This window comes from Solanum dulcamara, chromosome 1, assembly GCF_947179165.1.
Source record: "Solanum dulcamara chromosome 1, daSolDulc1.2, whole genome shotgun sequence".
NCBI lineage: Eukaryota > Viridiplantae > Streptophyta > Magnoliopsida > Solanales > Solanaceae > Solanum > Solanum dulcamara.
The window spans coordinates 11598335-11623826 of NC_077237.1; the positions used below are offsets into that span (position 1 = coordinate 11598335).

At 31.1% G+C, this 25492-nt stretch overlaps 1 protein-coding gene and 1 long non-coding RNA gene across 7 annotated transcripts; one reads left to right on the forward strand and one right to left on the reverse strand.

Annotated features, from left to right (window-relative positions):
* The first annotated feature begins 5928 nt into the window (after positions 1-5928).
* LOC129902019 (uncharacterized) lies at positions 5929-9919 on the forward strand. The gene is made up of 3 exons (XM_055977043.1): positions 5929-6093; positions 7842-8072; positions 9751-9919. The coding sequence occupies exons 1-3, from the start codon at positions 6076-6078 to the stop codon at positions 9796-9798; spliced, it is 297 nt and encodes a 98-aa protein (XP_055833018.1). The 5' UTR covers positions 5929-6075; the 3' UTR covers positions 9799-9919.
* A 4793-nt stretch (positions 9920-14712) lies between these two features.
* LOC129902055 (uncharacterized) lies at positions 14713-25478 on the reverse strand. 6 transcript variants are annotated; one of them, XR_008770041.1, is made up of 4 exons: positions 25046-25478; positions 24686-24905; positions 23206-23342; positions 14713-15401 (listed from the first exon to the last, which is right to left on the reverse strand). It is a non-coding gene; the product is annotated as an uncharacterized LOC129902055 (long non-coding RNA). The 6 variants fall into 6 exon arrangements; XR_008770036.1 differs by having other exon boundaries at positions 14715-15401; positions 24686-25478; XR_008770040.1 differs by lacking the exon at positions 14713-15401 and adding an exon at positions 18003-18637 and having other exon boundaries at positions 24686-25478.
* Positions 25479-25492: the final 14 nt, after the last annotated feature.

Consider the following 25492-nt stretch of genomic DNA (forward strand, 5'->3'; position numbering starts at 1 on the left):
TAACCATTATTTATTTTTTTCAACTAATATTTATCTACCTCCTTCGAAAAATTTTGAGTTATAATTTGAGTGACAAGATTGAAAAAAAAAGAATAATTTGTTTTTAATGAATTATAAATCCGACTGAATCAGTGACAAGTTTGAGTATGCGATTAATGTATTGCTCTTGTCCATATTCTAATTTTGTTGTTGTTGATTGTTATCCATTATGTTATAAGGTTATTTTTTAACGGAACATTTTTATCATAAAATGATAATACAAACTTATAGGTATTTTAAATAATTTTTAGAACCTACGAATATAAATCATATATTTTGAAATAATCAAATATTCTTGAAAAATTTATAATCAAACGTATAGTGAAATTTTACCAAAATTTCACCAAAAAATAACTCGTCAAAAATATTTAAAAATTTAAGTTCAAACACTAGTCAAATTTAGGGTTGGGGATGGAATAGGTCCACTAGAACCCATTAATTCCACTCCAATAAATATAGGAGTAAATGTTGTAGGAATTGTCAAAACAATTGACTTTTTTTTTTTAAAACATAAAAAAAGATAATTTCAGAAATTTTTCTTCAGATTTTGCTCTTACCTTCCTTATTTTGATTTTTTTATAATTATTTTTTAAATTTATATAAAATAAATATAAATTAATTATGATTTAATAAATTTATCCTTATTTTAGAACATGTTCTATTTAACCGATTCTATTTCTAAAATTAGTATGACCATATAAAATAAGATAGAATGAGTACTAGTATACTATAGTACCATATAGAATACTTTCTAATGTCATGAAAGAATTCAAACGACTGTAAAGTGGATCTGCCTGCCCAATATCCACCCTACAATTCAATGTCACTGATAGTCACTTTTCATTTCTCCAACAACATTATGAGGGTGTTTGGGTATAGATTTAAAATATTTTTTATTTATTTCATAAAAAATAAAGTTATGTTTGATTATATTTTTATACAGAGTATTTAAAATTATATTTATATTTGATTATACTTATATATAGTAGTGGAGCCAGAATTTTGACTAAAGGATGCCAAAATATAAAAAAGTAAAATCGCGTAGAAGTCACGAATATATATATATATATATGTGTGTGTGTGTGTGTTATCTTTTTACCTAGCTACGCGGTGTATATTTCCAACGAAGGGTCAACACCCTTCTAAATATATGTGGCTCCGCCACTGCTTAAATACATTTCAAAAAGTAAAAAATAAATTGAAAAACAAGTTGAGCTATTTTCCTAATTTAAAATATAACTTTAAATTGAATTTGAATTTTTATGATCAAATTTTAATTTTTAAATAAAGTAAAAAATTATTTAAAAATAAAAATATGGCAAACGTAAATCACTTTGTGATACACTGGTTCTCTTTAAAATTAGTGTCAATGTTTGTAGAGGAGCTTTTGCATAATTTGTATTATCCCATGCATTTGGCATCAGGGGAAAGTCATCTTTATAATTATGAGTTCAACATAATTTAAAATTTTTAATTTACATTAAAAAAATGTTTAATATATATAAATAATTGGTCTAAAACTTAAATTATATAAAAAGTTATAATTGAAAATCAATAAATAAAAATTCTTGCTCGGCTTACACGTGGCATCCACTACACAAAATCACAAATGACACATCGAAGCCTTATTTGAAGTGTCTAAAATAAACAAAGCTTAGTTGAAGTGTCTAAATGAATTTGATGCCAATTTTAAGGGCCACCGATGGATTTCGCCTTAAAAAAAATTAAAAAAAGGCAGTCAAAGGAAGCTTTGTTTACAAGTGTTGTTAGATCCAAAAAATTATGCCCACTTATCTTTCTTTTTTTAAAATAAAAAATATTGTATAGAACTTGTAGAGTACCATGTAACTTTGGGATTAACTAAATCTATAATTAGTGAATAGTGAGGAATTCTTAATTTAATATTTTGGGGAATGTTCGTTCTAAGAATAATTAATTATTTAATTGCAACAGTCGAAATCAATAATTTGCCCATTTGATTAAGTTACAACGTTTTGGTGGTCCAAAGATTATTATGCTCTTAAGATGTAAAATTAAAATATTGCTGACATGTATTCTAGTTATGTTTAGGTTTGTTTATTATTCTTCAACATTCTCTATAATAATGAACAAAAATATTTTAAATCTATATGAACTACCCCAGAATTTTACAGCTAATAACAACTTCTGCCAAATCAGTATGAATTGTGATTGAATGATTGAGATTTTTCTACTCTTAATTAAAAATTTTGAATTCGAGATCTTGAAAATAAAAAAAAAAATTAACATTGGGAGTGTCACTCCCAAAAATAGATCATGCATTATCTGAATACGAATTTAATTAAACCCAAATACGAATATTAAAAAAAAAAAGCATATTGTCTGTCTCTCTTCGCATATTATATTAGGTCTAAGCATTGGTGAATAGAATTACTTAATACATATTGATAGTGGAAGATGACAAATATCATTAGGATTATGTTAAAATGTGTAAAAACTAGTCCGGATACCAGGACACCACGATTATAAATAAAAAAACCATGGAATATCGATCATAATTAGCTTCCTCTTACTTTGATTATTTTAATCATTATCTTTATGTTATTTTATCACAAACAAAATTCTCTCTCCATTTATGATAATTTCTCTTTAAAGCCCTTTTTCTTTTGCCTCCTCTATATCAAGTATTTGTACGATATTTTTCAACGACATATTTGATTCTTTGCTTCTAAAGGTAATTCATCTACGATAATAATAATATATATTTTGGTATAATTTTATAAGTAAAATCTAAAAAAAGTGATATGTATTTCACTTACAAACAATGTCTTGATTTCTAATGACAATATATTGTGGACCCATGTATATATCATCTGATAGTATATGACAAATATAATTAATATTTGACTAAATTTTTTTTTATCTTTATTTTGTGAAAATAAAAAAAATATTTATAATAGACCTTCGATTCAAATAAAGCACATAAAAATTATAAAAAACATAATAATAAAAAATTATATAAAATAATAATAATAATAAAAAAACAATAGCAACAACAAACTAAACGATCTGGTTATCCATCTAAATAATACTAAGATATGATAATTTGTTGAATGGGATTACGATATAAATTGTATATACAAGCAGATTCAAATGCAAGAATTAGTCAAACGTTATATTCTAAGCCAAAGTTAATTGTTTAAATTTTCATATAGGTTAAATTAAATGTTGATTTTTGTGAAAATTCAGATTTTCATTTTCAAAGGTAAGAGAAAGTTTATTTTATTCAAAGTATCTCGTAATCTTCTTTATTATGCTTTTAAATATAATCACCTTAGTAAGCACTATATTGCATATTGTTTTTATTCAACCAAATAAAATCCCCATTGAATAACCTAAATAATTGTTAAAACCTAAATAAATATGCAAAATACTAATTGCTCTGGAGTATTAAAACAATTATTTTAATTGGTTACCACTACACTGTACATCTTTTTAAGTAAAAATAAAGGCTAATTTTTTTCCTACTATTCAATAGTTCAACTTCACCCCCTAAAAAGATTTGAACAACAAAAAGAAATCAAAGCAGCAACGACAAAAGAAAATGCTAGCTAATTTCTTTTTATCTGTTTAAATCTTAATAGAAAAAGTTATGGGTCGTTTAATAAGGGATTACAATTATATAAATATTAGTTATTTTATTTTTTATTTTACATAAAATAATACATGAATTTTTTCATATTTTATACATATATTAGTTAGGTGAGTTTCTACGAATTCGTTTACTTACAAATAATGCACATATGATAGATTGAGAACGTTTGAAGCTTTACGACGGGAAAAGATTTTTTTTAAGGATTCGCAATACGTGTTCGACATTTGAAGTATGTTAGGACTTTCTAGACTTTGTTGAAGGACTTTTTTCAATTAAAGATTAAAATGAAATAGACAATGGATAAGGGCGAAAGATGGTCTCATATCAATACTGTGATGGGCATTGGTATAAGTATCGGTGTTACACAATTCACAGTAGAATAAAAATAGCTTCTGATTTGATTTTGCCTGAAACGAATTCCTCTTTGATAAGAACTATTTGAGTAAACAACCATTGAATCAAATTTCGATGAAGCGAAAATCGTCTTTACCTTTAGTTGGAAATAAATATAGGTCGAATTTCCACTTCTATAAGCGAGAAAGTTTATTACTATGAAATGATGGATTGTAATTTAAGAATGCCAAAGCACATGGGCATTAACTGATGTAATATTGATTTGATTGCTTGTGTGTTTGTAATTTACTGCACTAGTATATTCGTGATAGTTAAGGTGATTACATGTCATATCGATATTTGAATGATATATTGAGATGCATCATCCCCTATTTTGTTTATAATATATTATGCACATGTGTTGACATGAGATTCAATATAAGTAAGAGTCTGACACGTGGAGATCGTCCGTGTTGATATCGTATTATAATTATGAGTTGGACACGTGGAGATCGTCCGTGCTGAAGATGATTTGATTTTATGATAGTGCATTCAGATCGTTCGCATAGGCACATAGTGATCGTTCATGTCGGTATGTGGACCTCGTGAGTTCCCCTCACAAACTCTCGAAGAATTTTTGAGAAATATTGTATATATACAGTTGAGAAATTACTTGGCATTTGAGGCATATCATCTCATGATGTAGCACTGCATCTCATCATATCCTTCATTTTTGTTTGATTGTGTGCTTCATTGGTGTTTGGACATTATGTGACACTTAATTATCCCCATTTGATGAAATTTGACTGATAAGTATAATGTAGACTTGTAAAATTGAAGAATAATTTCTTATATACTCTTGTAACTATTTTTTTGTTATGAGTCAATCAGACATAATAGGTACGTGTGATTTCATACTCATACTAAACTTGTCGCACTCTTTTGTGGTGCAAATTCAATTTTGAATACGAACTCATGTTATTGAGCTTTTGAGTCCGAGCTTGGATTATCTTGGAGTTGTGGTGAGTTGCTTGGTTGTTCTGCGGGCCACACCTTCCTCTATTTTTTATTTATTTAGTTGTTTTAGTATTCAGACAGGATACTTTTTACCTCTAGACTGGTTATTTTAGTTTTAGATTTGCATCTTATTTTAAAAGCTCTTGTACTCATGACACAAAATCTTGAGTAATATTTCACCTTTTTCGCATTTCATTTTAAGAGACTTATACTTGGGATATTTTGCTTGTTACATACCTTTCTATTTTATCTATTAAGTTGAATTGGTAAACTTATTGAGTTGGCTTACCTATCAATTTGGAACATATGTGTCATCACGATTTGTGCTTTTTGAATCGTGATAATTTTATACATGAATAACTTACTTTCTAACTAACTATCAAATATCATATAACTTATACAAAAAGTAATACATAAATAAGTTATCTTTTTACTAGCTATCAATTGATCCTTGTTATTATATCAATAAAAAATACTTCATTCATCTCAAAATAAATGTCACCTTACAAATTCAAAACAAAAATTAGTATGTTCTTCCAACTATTTCCTTAGGACTCATTATGTTGGACAATAAATTACTCCAACCAATTGTGAAATAAATTCATCATAAAATTATTTTCTAAATTAGTCATCTCTTATCCACTATATTCTTTTACATTTAATTTTAAAAAGATAATTACTAAATAAAAATAATTATGAAAGATGCAGAACTTAAGAAAACGTGTCAAGTATTCACAGCTAGCATTGAGCTTTGCAAAGACAGTATGGAAAGTTTCTTTTTTAAAAAAGTGTAAGAACCGTGTGAAAAGCCCGATGGCAATTCCGTAGTTATATACAACTACAGGCCCTATTTGTTTCCTAAAATCTCTTTATATACTGCACTAGTATTTTTTTCCAATGAAGCTAAACTATACAATACACATATAAAAGCCCTTCAATTCTTGCAAAATTTCTCTTTTCACTCCCAAACTTCCTCCTACCCATTAGCTTCTTATCTCCAAAAAATCCAATTTTTTTTGACAATTTTTTGCCTACTCTTCAGTTTCTGCATAATGGATGATCGCAAGGAGGTAAAGAAACAAAAAGTTTAAATCTTTACTCACTTTTCTTGCTGATTTTACTTTCTTGATTTTCTTGAGAATTGGGAAACAGTTTCTTGAAGTTCAAAATATGATCTTTGCTTCCATATTTTGCATTTTACATGAAACAAGGCAAACCCCTTTGTAAAGTTCAAAGCTTTACTTTTTGGAGTAGTGGGGGGTGGGGGGTTCTGAACTGTCTTTTTTCATTTTTTTTGGATACCTTTTTGGGAGTTAAAGTATATGAATCTGAAGTTTGAGCTTCTTCTTCTTTATTGGATTATATAAATGCATGAATCTGTAGATTTTGCAGTTTGGTTGGATTGTTGTTGTCAAAGTGTGTGTCCTTTTGAATCTTGAATGTATAAGACTGCTTGAATATATATCTCTTGGTGAATTCAACTTTTTGAACAGTTTTACTCTTGTGGTCAAGAATTTATCATTTTGGTCAACTTTAATCATCTTAACTAAAATATAGTAATTGGGTAAAAGATGTTGGGCAATTAGTCAAAATTCTCAATTATTCTTCCTTCATACTACTATTCTTTGGGTGTCATGATTGGTGGAACTATTTTTTGAACTTTAAAGATTAGTTAATCTTTATGAATTTTCAGCTGTCATTACAGCGATGCGCACAATAGACCTTGTGGTTGGGCTCTTCTCCGACTTCCTGCGCATAGCGGGAGGTTTAATGCACGGGCGGACCTTTTATTGTTGAGCATCAGTTGTTTAAATATGTTAGGTCAGTAGAAGCCAAAATAATTGTTTACCTAACAGTTGATATCTTCTAGTTGGTCCAGTCTATGGATTTTTATTTATGCGAAGTGTTTATTTTTAAGTTAGGTAGTCTATTTTATGGATCTATATACATATGTACCTGGTTGAAGGAATGTGAGTGACTTAATCAAAGTTCTGTTGTCCCTGTTTGTGGAAATAAATTTGAATGCCTTAGTTGAATATGAAGTCACTTCCTCTTAGATAAGCTTAATACATGGAAGATCTCGGTAAATAGTCAAGATTGTGTTTAAGTTAGTACTTAGATGGCGTTTGGACATGTGATATGAATCTAAAATATGTGTTTTGACATGAGATTTGGAGTCATGATTTCAAATCTCAAATTCTCCAAAAAGCATGATTTTGGGATTCTAAATGTGAATAGATTGTATGTATCATGTGGAAGGATTATATTAAAGAATAATTAGTTAGTATTATTATTGATTAATGAATCTTTATAAAATTATGTGTATTTGAAAGTTTGTGAATCGTAAATATTTATTTATAAAAGGAACATGGAGATAAGCGATTTATCAGTGCGGCGCCTTTAGATATTCTAATATCTTACTTATGAACTATGGTTTGCTCACTTGATAAGATTGTTATAAGAATTGGAGAAATTTTAATAGTTTTCACAACTTATGGGGCTTTCATGTTTATGAGAAAAGATACAACTTAAAAAATTCAAATTGCATATCCAAACAAAACTTCAACTTCAAACCAATTTGAGTTTAAATCATGATTTCAAATTAGTAGTTGCATTTATGAGGACTAAACTTGTAACTATCTGAAAGTTTTACAGGATAATGATTCTTTTTGTCTTCTTGACAATGTCTAATGTTTGTTAAGTGGGGTTGCCAAAAACTATGTTCTTGAACTTACCAAGTAAAGGAAAATTAGGAGAAATTTTAGATACATATTGTTATATTATTGAATTGACTGTGAATCTTTTTCTTCATTAACAGAAAACTGCACCATGGCTATCAGTGCCACAATTTGGAGACTGGGACCAAAAAGGTGTGATGCCAGACTACTCAATGGATTTCTCAAAGATAAGAGAGAATAGGAAACAGAACAAATCAAGAGCCAGTCTTGGAAATGAGGAAGAACTTATTTCCACAACCAATAGCAAATCAAATACAGTTCACTCAGCCCACAGTGATGATCTCCAATTCCATCAAAACCACCCATCAACTGTAAGTTCTTTTGGCCTATGTTGCTCGGACTCTCCAATAATGTTGCTGCACCTGTGTCACATCCTTCAAATATGTACTTCTTTTGATGGATCCGACATGCACCTGACAACATTTTTGAATGAGTCCGAACAACATAGCTTTTCGCTTTTAAAATGCCAGTCTTTCCTATTTTAGTTTAAATGCTGATTAGAGTTACAGGTAAGTGTCAGATAATGAGGAAATATTGTATTGAGTACATGGATCAGACAAGTACTTGGCAGTTATTAAATAAAGGGTGCGACAAATAATATTTAGTTGGATACATGTGGTGGGGTCATTGTGTTACTGATCAGTAGGGGGGAAGTATGGTCAACCTTATATTCTCTTATTAACAAGTAATTTACTCAAAATAATACCAGCTCATGAGTATCTTCAGACAATGGAATGGACAATTATTGTACAACCAAATATTTATTTGTAATTCTTATGGAGCTATAACATAGGGAATACAAGAACAACAACATACGTATAAATAATGTATGCAGACCTTGCACCTACCTTTATGGGTAGAGAGGTGGTTTTTGATAGACCCTCAACTCAAAAGGATAGAAATGTTGCCCTTTTTGTTTTGCCTTTTTTTCCCTTTGGCAAGGCTTGGTGTAAGAAAAGTTGAGGCTATATTTAATAGGGTGTATGCACTATGCATTAACCAATTTCGAATATGATGATGCATTAGAAGTTCTCATCTCGAACTCTTAGTTGATGGAGAAAGTGAAAGGCTCATTATTTGAGCCGAGGGTATTATCGGAAACAACCTCTTTGCCCCACAAAGGTAGATGTAAGGTCTATGTATATCTTACCCTTCCCAGACCTCACTTGTGGGATTATCGTTGTTGTTGTAGATTGGGCACAAGTGTTGTTCCCCTGTGGTGTTCCACTCATTAATGAGTGATGGAAAGTGGTCCTCCTAAAAGGGCCAAATCACATGAAAACTGTAAACAAGTTGCAAGAAAGTGATGTTTTCCTAATTGGGTAACCAATTTTTCTTGTCCACAAAAATGCATTTGGCTGTTGCTAGTCTTCGAATGCCGGTCTTGTGGTGGAAACAGAGTTTCATATTCGAATACAACCTCTTCCGAACATCCTAGTGGAACAAATTTGGTCTTCAAAAAACGAACCTTTTCTTTTAGTGATCTTGATTTTACACATCTTAGTAAATAGGTCTTTGACGTGGGTGGTGGAACGGCCCATACTCATGGCGTGTAGGGACCAAATACCACCAGCCTCCCCATTCCCTTCCTCCTCACCCTGCCTCGGCCACCATGTGACCGAAAAAGATGAGAAATCTTACATGTGTTCTAGAAATCATATTTGGTCAACCATTCTCGAGTCTCTTATAACTCCAATTTTCCTGTGGACCCTTGTTAAATTGAAAAAGCATAGCAAAGTCTCGACAGCTTGAAAATATGAAAAAAAATACCCTCTACAAATATGGTGGAAATGATGGGAAAATGATATCTGAATGCCTTGAAAAGTCATCGTATTGCTGATATAATGTCTCTTAGTTGAAGTGTAGTATTTTTGTGGTTTGTGCTTCTTCATGTATTGTAAGCTTTTTAGCAAATGGTAAATTTTGCACAAGTGTTATTTAAGATATTCATTGCATTTTTTTAATTTTATTTTTTATTTTGTTTGACAGACAAGAAGAAGCATCTTCAGCTACTTCAACTGCTGTGTGAAAGCTTGAAGTTGATGGGATGGATTGATTTTTGTGTATTTATTTTTTCCAACTTCTCTGTAATGATTAATGTTTCAAGGTGTATGGAACTCTTCTAAGAATTGCAAGTGCATTATTACAAGCCGTAAAATATTGGTTCACTACTTAACTTTCACTTTATTGGCAACTCCTTTCCTATGGTAAAAAATTTTTCTTTTAAAAAAGACATTACACATAATTGTTAAATATGAAAATCTTCTAATTTTCTACTATCTTATAAATGAGAATAAGCACACACCTTGTCAACATGGCTGTTTGGCTTGTAAGGAGTATTTCAGTCATTTCACTTAAATTAAAGCAATTTAATTGGACCTAAGAAAATTTTATTTTTGAGTGTGTGGACTAAAGTGTCCTCTGCATATGTCACCTCATTATCACTCTTCCAACACACAATAGCCCAAAACCATTCTCACTATTTCTTCCTTATATATTTCTTAAAGAATTTAACACTATTCTCAATATTAAATAAATAATTTGTTGACTAAATTCAAACAAATTTTTAGAAATGACAAATTATTGCTAGAAGCAAAGTTTTTGAAAATTTTCTGATTTAATTTATTTGTCATGCTTTATTTTTTTAATTGTTATATATTTGATAATTGATAATTTTAATTTTACCATCTTATAAAAGGGGTAGCATTTAATGTCAATTATAGAATATTTCTGTAATTTCATTTTTTTTTCATTTGTTTTTATTAATAATTCAGTGTAACGCATTGGTTCTAATTCCATTTCAAGGTTAACTTTTTTATTTTTATTTTGAAGACATAATTATCCTCTTAGAAACCTACAGCAAAGGAGCTTGGAGTCCTCCTGTGTGCTTACTTAACTTCAAATTTCAATATGTATACTACCTTTTCCCCTTTTCATAGTTTAATGGCCCACTTAATAGCTTTTTACATTATCGATTTTCAGCTTTATCATTCTTCGATTTCAATTTATACTACTCACATTTTTTTTAATCAGTCTAAAAAAATATTATATTTTTATATTTTATAATAATTTAATTTTAAAATATTCATTTTATTCATAATAAAATAATTTATAGCAACACAAATATTTATAATTTATTTTAAACCACAAATTTCAAAAATTCCTATTTTTTAAAACTTCATGCCAAATCAAACTAAATCACATAAATTCGGGCCAGAAATAGATATCTCTTCGTCGACGTACAATTTTTTACTTTCTTCATTTTCATTTGTTTGTCTTATTTTTCTTTTTGGTTTGTTACATATTTGAAAATTACGTAAAAATATATTATAAATCACAATAATTAACAACTTTAAATATTTAAAAGACAAACAAAATTTGGTTGACTCACAAAATTTAATCAATGCCATATAAAATTGGATATATTATTTACAAATTACATTAAAAAATCACAATAATTAACAACTTAAAATATTTAAAAGACATAAAAATTTGATGGGTGAAAATATTATTAACAATGTTAGTTAAGTAAAATACACCTCTAATTAATTTTTTTAAGAGATGACATATATATCAAGAAGAGTCAAGTAATATAAAACGCATGGAGTAAAATAATGGAGAAAAGAAAAAATATACGTATACATACATATACACACACTTAATGCATATTGTATTGAAATAATGGTCATAAGAATAATATTAAATTTTGTGATAAATCTTAAATACATTATTCTACTTATAATGTTAAAGATCTTAAAGAAAAAAATTATAAATATCTATGTTAAAAAGTAAAATTATATATAATATAAAGAGATATTAAATAGAAGAATAAAATGGACAATGCATGAGATAAATGGGGGAGTTTGATTATTGTTCAACGTTGAGGGGGGGGGTTGATTTTAAAAGTAATTTTCGCCCAAATTTTGTTGATTCTTGAAATTCTATATGCTCCACTTAAATTGGGACAAAGAGATAATGTAGATTATTTAAAAATTTTAAATGATAAGAGTTTTACATATTATGAACTTCGATTGTGGAAAAAAAAAAAAAAAAAAAGAAGGGGAGCCTTGGAGTAACTGGTAAAAGTTGCTGCCATGTGACCAGGAGGTCACGGGTTCAAGCCTTGGAAACAGCCTCTGGCAGAAATGCAAGGTAAGGCTGCGTACAACAGACCCTTGTGGTCGGGTCCTTCCCCGGACCCTGCGCATAGCGGGAGCTTAAGTGCACCGGGCTGCCCTTTTTTTTTTATTGTGGAAAAAATAACTCAAAAGCACTGTGCTAATTGCCAAAAAAAACAACCTGATTTGTTCCTTTACTGTTTGAAAGACATGAACATATCTGTATTTATTAAATGTTTTTTGAAAATTTAGCAATATTAGAAATGATTACTTTAATGTTATAGCTATTGTTGAAAATAATTACTTTCTCTAGTTTAATTTGTTTATTCTTTTTTTTAAAAAAGATTTATTTGAAAAATGTATTTTTTTTAGCAATTCTTTAATTTCAACTTTTCACATTATATTTTCAAGCCACAAAATCTAAAGACATTTTGATATATTATATATATCTTTAATTTTTAAAAACAAACAAACATATCTTAATTTATGATCACAAAATTGAAAAATCTACTTTAATTTTTTAAACTCTGTATCATATCAAAATAGGATAATTAAATTAAAACGACAACTATATCAATTTTGATATTAATTTTAGAATGATATTTATTTAAAATATTTTTTTAAAAAAGTTAAAACGTCAGTTAAAAATGGATCACTGGACAGAGGGAATAACATCCAATGATCAAAAAAACGAGGAGGAGCTGACAATTACAAATTTACAATTGATTGTCCAATTTTTGGACTACAATTATAGTGGATGTCAATATTTTGACCTTTTGTTCTTTTTTTGATAATTTAACTCGAATTTACTTATCTCAAAATTTTAATTTTATTTCATGAATGATATAACAATTTTGAAATGACTTGTTCTCCAACCAAATGAGATTGAGGAAAGACCTAAGCCAACACAAGCATACATGCATGTTCCTCATTTATGATAGGTCGTTCTGAAATATTTGCTAATTTTTTTTTGTTGCTCCAATTCACTTTCTGTTCAAATTAGTGAAATAAAAGATAAATTTAAATAAATATTCTTAAGGCTGATAAATTTCTAAAGAAGCATATTAAAATCTAAAAAAAGAAGAAATTTTATTTTTAGTGTCACTCTCCTTTTCACTACAAGGACAATTCCCACTAGATTAGTATCCTAAATAGTAGATCTAAATTCTTTTGTAAAAAGAACTCTCGACAAAAAATAATCCACAGATATAGGACTGTATCGGTCGGTTCGGTTCGATTTTGAAGTTTATCGATTTGATTTATCGGTTATCGATTTATAAACATGTCAAATCATTATAGAACCATTAAGATATTGGCTTATCGATTATTGATTATTATCAGTCCGATTATCGGTTTAACTGTTAAAATTTGATACAAAAAAAATCATTGAAAATCACTTAGAAACAATGTGACAAATCAAATGAACCATGCACACTAGTTGATAAATTGCGTCTTGCTCAAAAGAAAATGTAAAACATTATATAATAACCAAGAGTTTGAGACAACAAGAAATAAAAGTATGAAAACTAAATCCTAAGCGAAGGATTTTATATACCGAATGGTAATAAATATAAATTATTAAATTACTATCGGGTTATTGGTTAACCCATTGAGAAAAAATCTTAAACCGTTAAAAACCGATAACCCGATAATAAAAAAAAATTAAAACCATTACCGAAATAACTAAACCAATAACCCATTACCGATAAATCAATAACTTTGTTTTTCAATTCGATTTATTGATTTTGGCTCGATTTTGAATAGCCCTGCACAGATACTCGACTCTTGAGAAGCTTTTTGGAAGGCGATAGGGTTTACAACTGCAGTAAAAGTAAAGAGTTTATGTGTCTTCGAAATCTTGAGAGGGAAGTTAGAGATTTCAAAGACACCACATAAAATCTTTTTTTTTTTTTACTACAATAGTAAAGAATATTTTTTATCAAAGTAAACAATTTTTAAAACTAATTCACCAAACAAATACATATTTTTGAAATTTTATAAAATCATTATAAAAGTATTTCTCAGTAACATTTTAGGTAATATATTATTCAAAAATATTCACCTGTGTAAATATAGCGAGTTGACGACGTTAAGTAAAAAAACGTCACTTACAGTAACGTTTTAAGCATAATATGTTACTCACAGTAACGTTTTTATAAAAAGTTACTTTAAAACACGTTTTACCCCTAAAATGTTACTCACAGTAACATTTATTAAGAATCCAACCACAGGCTATCAAATCTTGCATCTTGCAAATATGGAATCGAATCTTGCAAATTTGACTATAAAACGTTACTGTCTGCTAGTTACGACTCTCTGTTAAAGTCATATTCCCCCATTTTCCAGGCATGATTATAAAATAAATTTTGTAGGAAGGAATATTCTGCATATTCCAACATTATTCAACAAAGTTTTTACTTGTGTGGCCCATTGTTTAAATAATATTCACAAAACTTCATTAGGTCTGCATTAAATAAGTCAAGTTGATATATCGTATGTTGTTAAGATTTTATTATTGCTCTAAAATTATTTTTTTGATTTGTTAATTATTAAAAAAATGTATTATTTTTATGTGTAGGACAAAGATGACGAACTTTGAACATAATGTGATGGTTGCTTTGTATTGGGGTGGTGAAATAATTACTGGCATGAACGGATTCAGGTATACTGAATGTGCTAGAACGGTCATTAGCATGTCTACCTCAACTAACTATGTTGAATTGGTTGGATGTTGCATGAGAAAATGGGAACAAATAGTGAAAATATTCAAATGGATATTTTTGGAAAATATACATGTTCAACTCAAGGTAACATTACAAGGTTCATTGAGTTTAAAATTGAAAATGACCAATCTTTGTTACAATTCTTTTTCATGCCTCAAAAATTTGCGATAGAAAATAAGTTAATAAATCTATTGGTTAGTACAGTCTGTAATAGAATACCAACTGAATTGTAGTTAGCAAATTTACCAACGGAAATCTAAGAGTCAACATACAAAAATACAACATACCTCAATTCATTGTTATCCCCAACCTTTCGTCCTCCTATCTTCCAAATGTTATCTCCAACCTTTTGGTCTCGAAGAAACCACAAGCAACCCAATAAATTATAAAATTTGCATCTCACAGCCTATAGACTCTTGGTTGATGTTACCACCTTGAATTCTTTATTCTTATGCAAACTCCAAATCGTTATAGCCCATTTCTTTCAACTTTTCTTTACTACTAAAAAACATAGCTTTTTTCAAGTCTTTTGCGGCTTCCTTAGACCAAACAGAACCATATTCCATCTCAGATTCACATGTAGACATGAAAATGTCTTCCTCATTCTCCAATGTTATATCATAATTTTGCATTTCAGACACACCCTGTTCATGTGGTTATGAAGACTTACACTAGTATCATCGATATCTTCATCAGGTTCACTCTCATCATCATCTTTTGAGGGTTCATCTTCCTCTGAACTTTCATCACTAATTTCAGCATTTACATCATTATACAGATAACGTTGGTCTCATTATCTCTGTGGAAAAAAAAATATTAGTTAACTAGTAACTTGCTTCATTCATAAAGGAAGTTACAAACTTCACTAAATAACTCCCTATAGTAAAAGAGGAAGAGTTATGTTTCATGAATGAAGTGGGAGTTATGGGATAAGGGGTGATGTAACTCTTTAATGAACAAGAGTTACAAGTCTCAACATTGTCCTCTAAACGAGAGGACTTGAGCTCATTTAAAGAAAACACAAAACACATTGAGAGAGTTTGTTAGACAAAAGAATGTAGTTGTTGTGAAAAACAATACAAGACTCCATAGTGATCTTGTAAGAAACCGCTAAGGCAATTGGTGGTAATAACGCATCGATCCTAGTGAAGAAGGTATGTATTATTCTGCATAAATCTCCGAGTTTAAATTCTCCTACGTTGGTATCAAAGCCAGTTTTGTTAGATGTATTTATCTTTCACCATTGCATGATTAAAATTTAGTGAAAGATTAATTTTTAGAATTTATAGCATTTCTAAAAGTTTTTAAATTTTTCTTGATAAACATACTGACTTTTCAGCTAATTTATCTTCGAGTGTGTACTACCAAACTGAATGAATCATACATCAATGGAAACATGTTTTCAATAGCTTTCCATCGATTTATTATTTGAGAAATTTCGATATCGGATGAAGGAGATATGAGTATTGAAAGTTGGCTGTCAAAGAAAGAAAACTGAAAATTTCAGCATGACTGCCCAAACTTTCAAGCTCATTTTCTCCCTCTTTAGGCTTTCGATATGTGCAAGCGAAATATTACTGCAAAGATATTTTCAAATGCTTCGACTATATATTATTTGTAATTTTGTGATATTGAATAAAGAAGATATGAGTGTAAAAAGATTGCTTGAAAACATAATCTTAAAATTTTATATTCTGAAAGTTTTCTAGACAGATTTCAATGAAAAAGGAATGACTGACCAAATTTTGTTATTTTAAAATAGTTTATGTATCGTTTTGAAGGACATTTGATGAGTTTTCTTTGATATATTTATGTGCATTTTGATACACATTGCAAACTTAAAATTCTGAATTCTAATATATTATTTTTGAGTGGGAGTTCTTACTGATAGACAATTTTTTATTTAGATATATTATAATTTATTAGCGCAAAATTAATTTAATAATATTGGTGTACTTAAGGTTACATGTGATGAAAGTAAGACAAACATAGAATTTCAAACTTGTGCCTCTAGCAAAACAATATTAGTTTAGATGCGATTTTGCAGCAAATAAAAGTATTGTGTTTGTGCTTATTTATGCTATGTCTTCTATGTGCGTAGATAAGTTTATAAAATGGCTTCAAAGACTATCGTCGTTGAATTGAATAAGGGTGAAAATTGAATGGTGATAATTATGACATTTGGCACCATAAAATTCAATATATCCTTGAAGAGCAAGAGATTTTAGAGACCCTAAACCATGTGATGGTTGAGCCGATGGAGAAAGACATCCAACAACATGAGAGATATCTTGAAACTTTTCAAGTTTGGAAGAAAAAAAACAGTATTGCTCGCATAACGTTGCTGAGAAGTATGGATGATGATCTCATGTGTGAGTTCGAATCTTATCCAACGGCCCAAGCCATGTGAATTGCACTGAAAGATAAATTTGGTGGCACTTCTGCTACAAAAACTTAGGAGGTTGACCATCAAGTTTGACATTTATAGATTGCGCCCCAATTCATCGATAAGGCAGCACTTAAGAGAGATGTCAAACATGATACGAGAACTAAAATCAGTTGGTCATAATCTTTCTGACGAACAGCAAGTGCAAGCTGTTATAAGATCTCTTTCTGCTAGTTGGGAATATATGAAAATTCATATGACCCACAATGAAAGTATCAACTCTTTTGAAGACATTAAACAACATCTTGTTCTTGAAGATGAGCGTTGTGACGCTTCTAAAATAACTGATTATGCTTTTCTAGCTGAATCTGTTGGGACTTCTAATCCTAAGCAAAAGAACAAGGAATCTGATAGTCAAATCAAAAGGGTAAATCTCAATTTAAGAGAGGAAAATGTGGTGTTAAAAAGATTGATATGGCTAAAATGGAGTGTTATTCTTGCCACAAGATGGGTTATTTTGTGCGGGATTACCCAGAGCAGAATAAGACAACATCATGCACTGAAACTCCTCATTTTGCTTATGTCTCTAGTACTGCATTAATGGCAGATGCTAATACTTTGTGGACTGTAGACTCATGTGCCACCGACCACATAGCAAAATACAGAGGATCATTTCTTGAATACCGTCGGTTGTCTTCCAGGAGCAGATGACTTTATGTATGCAACAATGCATCAATTGAAGTGAAAGGGATCGGAACATGCAAACTAGAGTTGCATGACAGACGAATCTTTCTCCCACATGATGTCCTATATGTTCCAACATTCAACGAAATTTAGTTTCAGTTGTTTCTCTTCTTAAATTAAATTTCAGTGTTAATTTTCACAATAATTCTGTTGACATTATTCATGGCACTGAATATTATGGTTCTGATTACTTTTTTGATGGTTTTATTATGTTGGACACAATTTGTGATTTTAATTATATATCTAATAATCATGGTTGTTTTGCTGTAACAACTCCTATTTTAGATATAAATACTTGACATGATAGACTTGGACAAATAGGCTTTGAAAGAATGAATAGATTGACAAAAGAAGGATTGTTGGGGCCCTTAATTAAAAGTGAAATGTCAATCTGTGAATACAGTTTAGCAGGAAAAACAACTAGAAAACCATTTGGAAAGGGAACTAGAGCTGAGTTTCCATTGCAACTCATCCATTCGAATATATGTATGAGGGGAGGCATGAAGCCTCATATTTCATCACATTTATAGATGATTATACTCGTCATGGTCATATTTGTTTGATCTCCCATAAGTCGAAAGCATTGGAATGCTTTAGACAATTTATGAATTTGGTAGAGAATCACTTAAACTTAAGGATAAAAGCTTTAAGAACTGATAGTGGACGTGAGTATCTATCAAATCAATTTAAGGATCTATGTGATGAAAAAGGAATTGTAAGACAGTTAATAATTCCATATACTACTCAACAAAATGAAGTAGCCGAGAGCAAAAATAGAACTTTGCTTGAAATAGTTAGGTCTATGATGGCGCAGGCTAACTTGCCAATTTCCTTTGGGGTGATGCATTGATGTCTGCAGCTTTTGTGCTTACCCGTGCGCCTTCTAAGTCTGTTGCTTCCACACCCTATGAATTATGGACAAGTAGAAAACCTGGCTTAAATATATTGTGACCTTGGGGGTCTGTAGCATACGTATATGATTCTTCTCATAAATATGGAAGGTTAAGCCCTAAGGGCAAGAAATGCATCTTCATTGGCTATTCAAAGCAATCAAAGGGTTATATCTTCATAGGAGAAAATGAAGATGGAAGTATAACAGAAGTTGAGTCACGAGATGTACATTTACAGAGACAGAATTTCCTAGTAAAGGTGATATTGATAGAACTGTGTCATTTTATGACGTTGTGGACCAATAAGAGAATCTTCAAGATCAAAGGAGTGAGAAATAAGTAGTTGTACCTTCTCTTGTTGATCCAAGTGGGAGAATCACTCATTTAGAGGATATTCCACAAGAGACACAGGTGCAGAGGAGTACAGGAGGAACTGTTCCCCGACGTCGATTTAATATCGAAGGGGAAGCATTAATAGTTACTCCACAAGATAATGAAGAGCCTAATTCAGTTCAAGAGGCTCTATTAATCCCTACTAAGGATAAATGGATGAAAGCAATGGAAGAGGAAATGGAGTCCATGAGGACAAATCATGTTTGGGATTTGGTTGATCTTCCGCCAAGCCGAAAGGCAATTGGGAATAAATGGGTTCTCAAAATTAAAAGAAAGGAAGATGGTTTAATTGAACACTACAAAGCCTGTTTGGTGGCTAAGGGATACACACAACAAAAGGGTATTGATTATGAAAATACTTTCTCTCCAGATGCGAGATTTAGCTTTATTAGACTAATTCTAGCTATAGTTGCAAGTATGAACTTAGAGTTACACAAAATGGATGTAAAGACTGCATTTCTCAAAGGAGATTAGGTTTCATCCAAAATGGTCAAGAGCGCAAAGTTTGCAAGTTCAAAAGGTCTATTTATGGACTTAAACAATCATCTAAGCAATGGCACTTACGATTTCATCGAGCTACTGCGTCTTATGACTTTAATATGATCGATGAAGACCATTGTGTGTATATGAAGAGGTCTGAAACTGATTTTGTGATATTGTCCCTTTATGTGGATGATATACTATTAGCTGGAAATAGTCTTACTTTTGTAAAGGCTATAAAAAGTTGATTGTCCCTCAATTTTGAAATGAAGGACATGGGAGAAGCAGAATACATCCTTGGAGTTAAAATTCATAGAGATCGTTCTAAGAATTTATTAGCTCTATCACAAAAATCATATATTAAACGAAGTCTTGAACAATTTAGGATGAAAGATTGTAAATCAATAGACACTCTTGTAGCCAAAGGTGAAAATTTGAGCCTTAAAACATGCCCCGAAGCTCAAAGTGAAAAAGATGCCATGAAGAGGGTCCCATATTCAAGTGCAATTGGGAGTTTAATGTACGCAATGTTGTGTACGCGTCCCGACATTTGCTATGCAGTGGGTCTTGTAAATCGTTATTAGTCCAATCCGAGGCAAACACATTGAAAATTTGTTAAGAGAATCTTGAGATACTTAAGGGGCACTGCTGATTACAAATTATGTTATCAAGAGAGTGACTTACAATTGGTGGGTTACTCTGATGATGATTGGGGTGGAGACTTGGATGAAAGAAAGTCCACCTCTGGTTATGTTTTTTTTCCTTAATAATGGTACTATTTCATGGAGTAGCAAGAAACAAACATGCATAGCTTTATCAACTATGGAAGCAGAGTTCATTGTATGCTCTGCAGTAGTACAAAAAGCTGTGTGGCTAAGAGGTTCATGAAACGCTTAGGGATCATTGGTAAGCCGATGGATCCAGTGCAAATATTTTGTGATAGCCAAGTAGCACTGCTTATACTAAAGACCCTAAGTATCATAGTAAGACCAAGCACATCGATACAAAGTATAACTTTGTTAGAGATATCATAGCACATAAGAAAATCACTTTACAGTACATTTCTACGCACAAGATGATAGTGGATCCCTTAACAAAGCCAATATCTAAAGATGTGTTTGTTAAACATGTGAAATCTCTACGCTTGTATGGGATGTAAAACGATATATTTCCTTATTAAAAATCTTGATCATAATGTATGGATATTTATTTTTACAACAATGCACAAATTTTTTTTCATGATTATTTCATACATTATTATTGATTAACACAAACATAATACTAGAGTATGTCGTACAAGTTAATTAGGTTGGCTTTCTCACACGAGAAACCACCTTGGGTGCTTATGGAAAGTGAGCCAAGATGAAACATTGTTTCTTAGCGCTAAAAGAATAGCTAATAAATAGGGCACCTTCGAGTAAGAACATATCATTTAATGTCGCCCTAGTAAAAGATTAGGATGAGATCCAAAAGAAAAAAAGGATCAAAATTATGGATTTCCACTATCCATAATACTTGTAGCAAGATGTGAGATCTCCTCTAAAAATCTAGAAGAGTAGTAGAACTCAGGTCAAGTAAATGATTTACTTGGACCAAGATCTGTACGGTGTAACGAAATAAAAATCGACGTACACTCTGATGGAATCAGAGACACACCGTAACATGCCTTTCATACTGCATGTGCTTCTTTACCGCAAATTAAAAGGTAAGTGAATAGACCCTACTTCACTTCTGTGTGATACCTTGAAAAGAAAAAAAATATTTTTTTTTCTATAGTGCCCTTATGACTTTGACAATATCACGAGGTGATGGGTTAGTGTATGCTACTTTAGTATGAAACTAAAGGTTATGAAAATGCAACCTGAAGAAGTAATACTAGGAAAACAATCAATCTTGATCCTAGTGATATGTGGGCGAAAGGAAGATCATGTCAAATATATACACATTATGCTTGTGTCTGAGACCAGTCCTTTATGAAGCCTATTTTAGTTGGCATCATAAGTGTGGACACAAGACATATTAAAATTGTAGATGGCAAGAGGGTTAAAGAAGCCATATGTGTATATAGACATGTCTAGGGCATCTAAGGCACTTTATATAACATGATATCATAAATGATCATAAAGGGTAGTAGTCTTATGCTGATCCAGGAAAAGATTTCTAGTATAAGAGCTCCCAAACTTAGTGCCTAAGCGGTCACGACAACACACTCAGTATGAATGTCTAAAAGAAAATTTACTTTTCAATAGTCTATGTGATTCATCCCATCATGTGTGAGTGAGAGATGTTGGAAATAGATACACCCATTGATGGATTGGCTAGTAACTTGCTTCATTCATAAAGTTACAAACTTCCTAAATAACTCCCTATAGTAAAAGAGGAAGAGTTATGTTTCATGAATGAAGTGAGAGTTATGGAATAAGGGGTGATGTAACTCTTTAATGAACAAGAGTTACTAGTCTCAACATTATCCTATAAAAGGGAGGACTTGAGCTCATCCAAAGAAAACACAAAACACATTGAGAGAGTTCGTTAGACAAAAGAGTGTAGCTGTTATGAAAATCAATACAAAACTCTATAGTAATCTTGTAAGAAACCGCCAAAGCAATTGGTGGTGATAACACATCGAACCTAGTGAAGAAGGTATGTATTATTCTGCATAAATCTCCGAGTTTAAATTCTTCTACACCTATGATTACTCCTCCACAATTGAATACATTCATTTAGAAAGATGAAAAGTACAACATACAAATCAAACCAAATAATGAAGTGTTCGCAGGTGACTAATTTAAAAGAAGTGAGATGAAAAAAGAAGAAACCTCCATGTCTCTATGCATGGCTCTAATGGCATACTGTAAACAAGGCAAAAGAAAAAAATAAAGTTACCACTTCGATTCCTATATTCCATACATGTGATTCAATAAGAGCAAAAAAGCAATCTCGGCAATACATCAACTTTCAAATAAAAGCAGTTCGGCCGCCCCTCCTACTATGCCTGTCGTATGCAGTGTTGAATTTGTCAACAAACTCAACCATCAAAACAAAAACATTAGATTCTTTATGATTTGGCTCATGGACTTGACTAAATCAGAGATGACCAAGCGTGTACGTGCTTGCACTACAAAGTTTGTGAGAACTACTTTACTTGCAGTGTTCCGCACATATAGGCCCTATTTTAATACTACTAATTTGCAGATGAGGTTTTACTAATAAACCGTTTTGACATGATTGATGAGCTTAATTGAGAGATGAAGCTACCTACTGACATCATCAATTTACAAGTCTTTTCATTATGAACATAAAAGTATAAAATTATCAATTGGAAAGAGGAAAGTCCATGGGTGTATTAGAATAACCTCACTGCTTCATACCTCTCAGTATATCACAGCATCCTCAATTAAGTACCTTTGATAAATTCTATTCCTTTTTTTTTTATCAGGTAAGATAACTACTACCTCCGAGTAAATGTTATAATGATAGAATCAGAAAGCAGACAAAATATATTAGTTGCACTACAGAAAATATAACGTCTCTAATAAGCAATTTGCAGTCAATCCTTGAACTAGTAGTCACCATTTAAGGATCTTGAGGTTCTTATCGTGGAACCAATACAAGAAGAAATCCAGTGAGCTCTAGTGAAGATACACACACAAACAGACAGTCCTTGGATAATTTAAAAGATGTACAAGGAGCTCCCATAAATAACTTACCTTGACCATAATATCAGCCTCGTACACATATGTCAAGCATCTTTCTCCTTCACTCTGCACCATTGAACGAAATATGTAAAAATCCTCTGATCACCGAGTGATTTTGCTTTATCAACCATCGAATGAACATAACGCACCTACGCAAAATAAATAATTCATTAAAATAAACATATGTTTGCTTTATCAATTTCTTTGGCGTTTACTGTTGATCTTAATATTTTTAGTAAAGTTGAATTTTCTTTGAAAATAACCAAATCAAAGTCAAGAAAACTAAATCCTGAAAATATAATAGAGTTATTTTTTTGTATCAGCTAAAACAAACACATAACCAAATTATTTAAGGCTAATGATCATTCATAGTAGTGATCTAAAGACAAGAAGCAACAGCAAAATAGAGTGCAACTAAATTACAGGCTGCAACTTACTCTTTGGCCATTGTGCTATTAAAAGAAATGACTATTATTATTTAATTGAATCAAAAGAAATATGAATCACTTACCAAGCCATCCCAAATCATGGAACCAAGATTGTAACTTGAGTAAGTTTTTAATTCACTCAAATATTCTCCTATTTCTCTTTTTATGCCTTAACACTATTCTAACCCGAACTATCTGTAAGTTTTTAGTTAATGTACTCACTCAATTTAACACTAAATAGCTCAAGCCAACATAGTCAATTTTCACATCTAGTAGTCACACACGAAAGCAAAAATGCTATCCATAATAATTTTAAGAAAAACACGAAAGATAACCCTTACTTCCTTACGAAAAGCTTGGGACGAAGTACTATTGAAGTGAATAAAAAAATTAATCAGCAGAGGATTTCAAATCAGGTGTACAAACCAAAGTAACTATGTCTCATTTCCAACATAGTAGAAGCAAGACATCAGTATAATCATAAGGACCTTATGGCCTTCATATGATAGCACACCACAACTAAACAAGTACTAAACGAAAACTACTGCAATGTATACAAACCAAAGATGACAAACACGTGCCCTGGCACCTAATTTATTTTATCAACTACCAGTACAGAGAGAGCCTTTTGCCAGCTCTGTATAAACTTCACAGATATTGTAACTTCAAACTCACTTGGTTAAGCTCACCAACACAACATCTAAGCTGCTCTAGGAGCTTTAATTCTCTATTCAGCACTCCAGACTCTTTTAATCATTTTCCCTATCCCTCCTCAAGATGGAAAAGAGAATGAAAAATATATTGACATCAACAAATAAAACATTCCTTATTTATCTATAAGCACTGGATAAACTCTATTGGTTCCCAACTTACTGTTCTCGTGTATATATATATACTGAAAACTATTAATCTAATTACTTTCAAAAATGAAAGAAAAGTAAAGGAAAAGAAATCACAAAAAATCCAATGTTTTATAAGAACCTAAAGATTGTTAAGCTTCTTTGCAGTGACATCACTATGCATTAACCAGTAACAAAAAGATTCATATCATGACTTTCACATACCTCAAACAAAGAAAAAGTACTTGGTCTCAAGCTTTTCGTAAGATTTATGGCAGTAAATTGTCGTGAATCTCGTTATGGCCAAAACTGCTGTAAAACAAGAAGAACCCCAAAATTGATTTTGAAGTATAGGAGTTAGAGATTTTGAAGTATGCAGCCTACTCTCTGTTTTACCTCTTCCATACTTTTTCTTCATCAACAAAACGGCAAGGATTGGAAAGAGCTGAAAAAATTGTGAATCGCAGGTCATAATTTATGGCAGTTAAAATTATAAGTTTTTATAATTGAAATGGAAGTATTTCTGGGCAGATTGACAGTCATAAGGAGTTCTGGTGGATTGAAATCTTGTACTTATTTACTTACGTATCATATTCTGAAATTTGATCCAGGTTGCACCAAATAAGAAAATGTATGGAAAGTCCTAGTTTATGCAATGCAGATTTTGAAGAAAGATTCAACATAAAATCCCCAAAAAACACCATTAAGTTGTCATGGAATTTTTTTTAATAATACAAATGAACTCACGACTGTAATTCTTTCCATCTATTTGGTACACATGCTATGCCTGAAAGACTAATATTTGACAGATGTAATCCTGTTTCTCATCATTAAAGAAAACCAAACACAAAAAGGAGGGGAATGGAAATAAGAAAGTTACAGCCCACAAGCTCAATAAGCATCTATCTAGTTAGCAAAAGCCTGATGGCAATTCCGTAGTTAAATACAACTACATGCCCTATTCCATATGATTGCGCTGCCCTAATTCAGCACCAAAACCCTTTTGATTTTTTTTTGGGGGGACACAAAAAC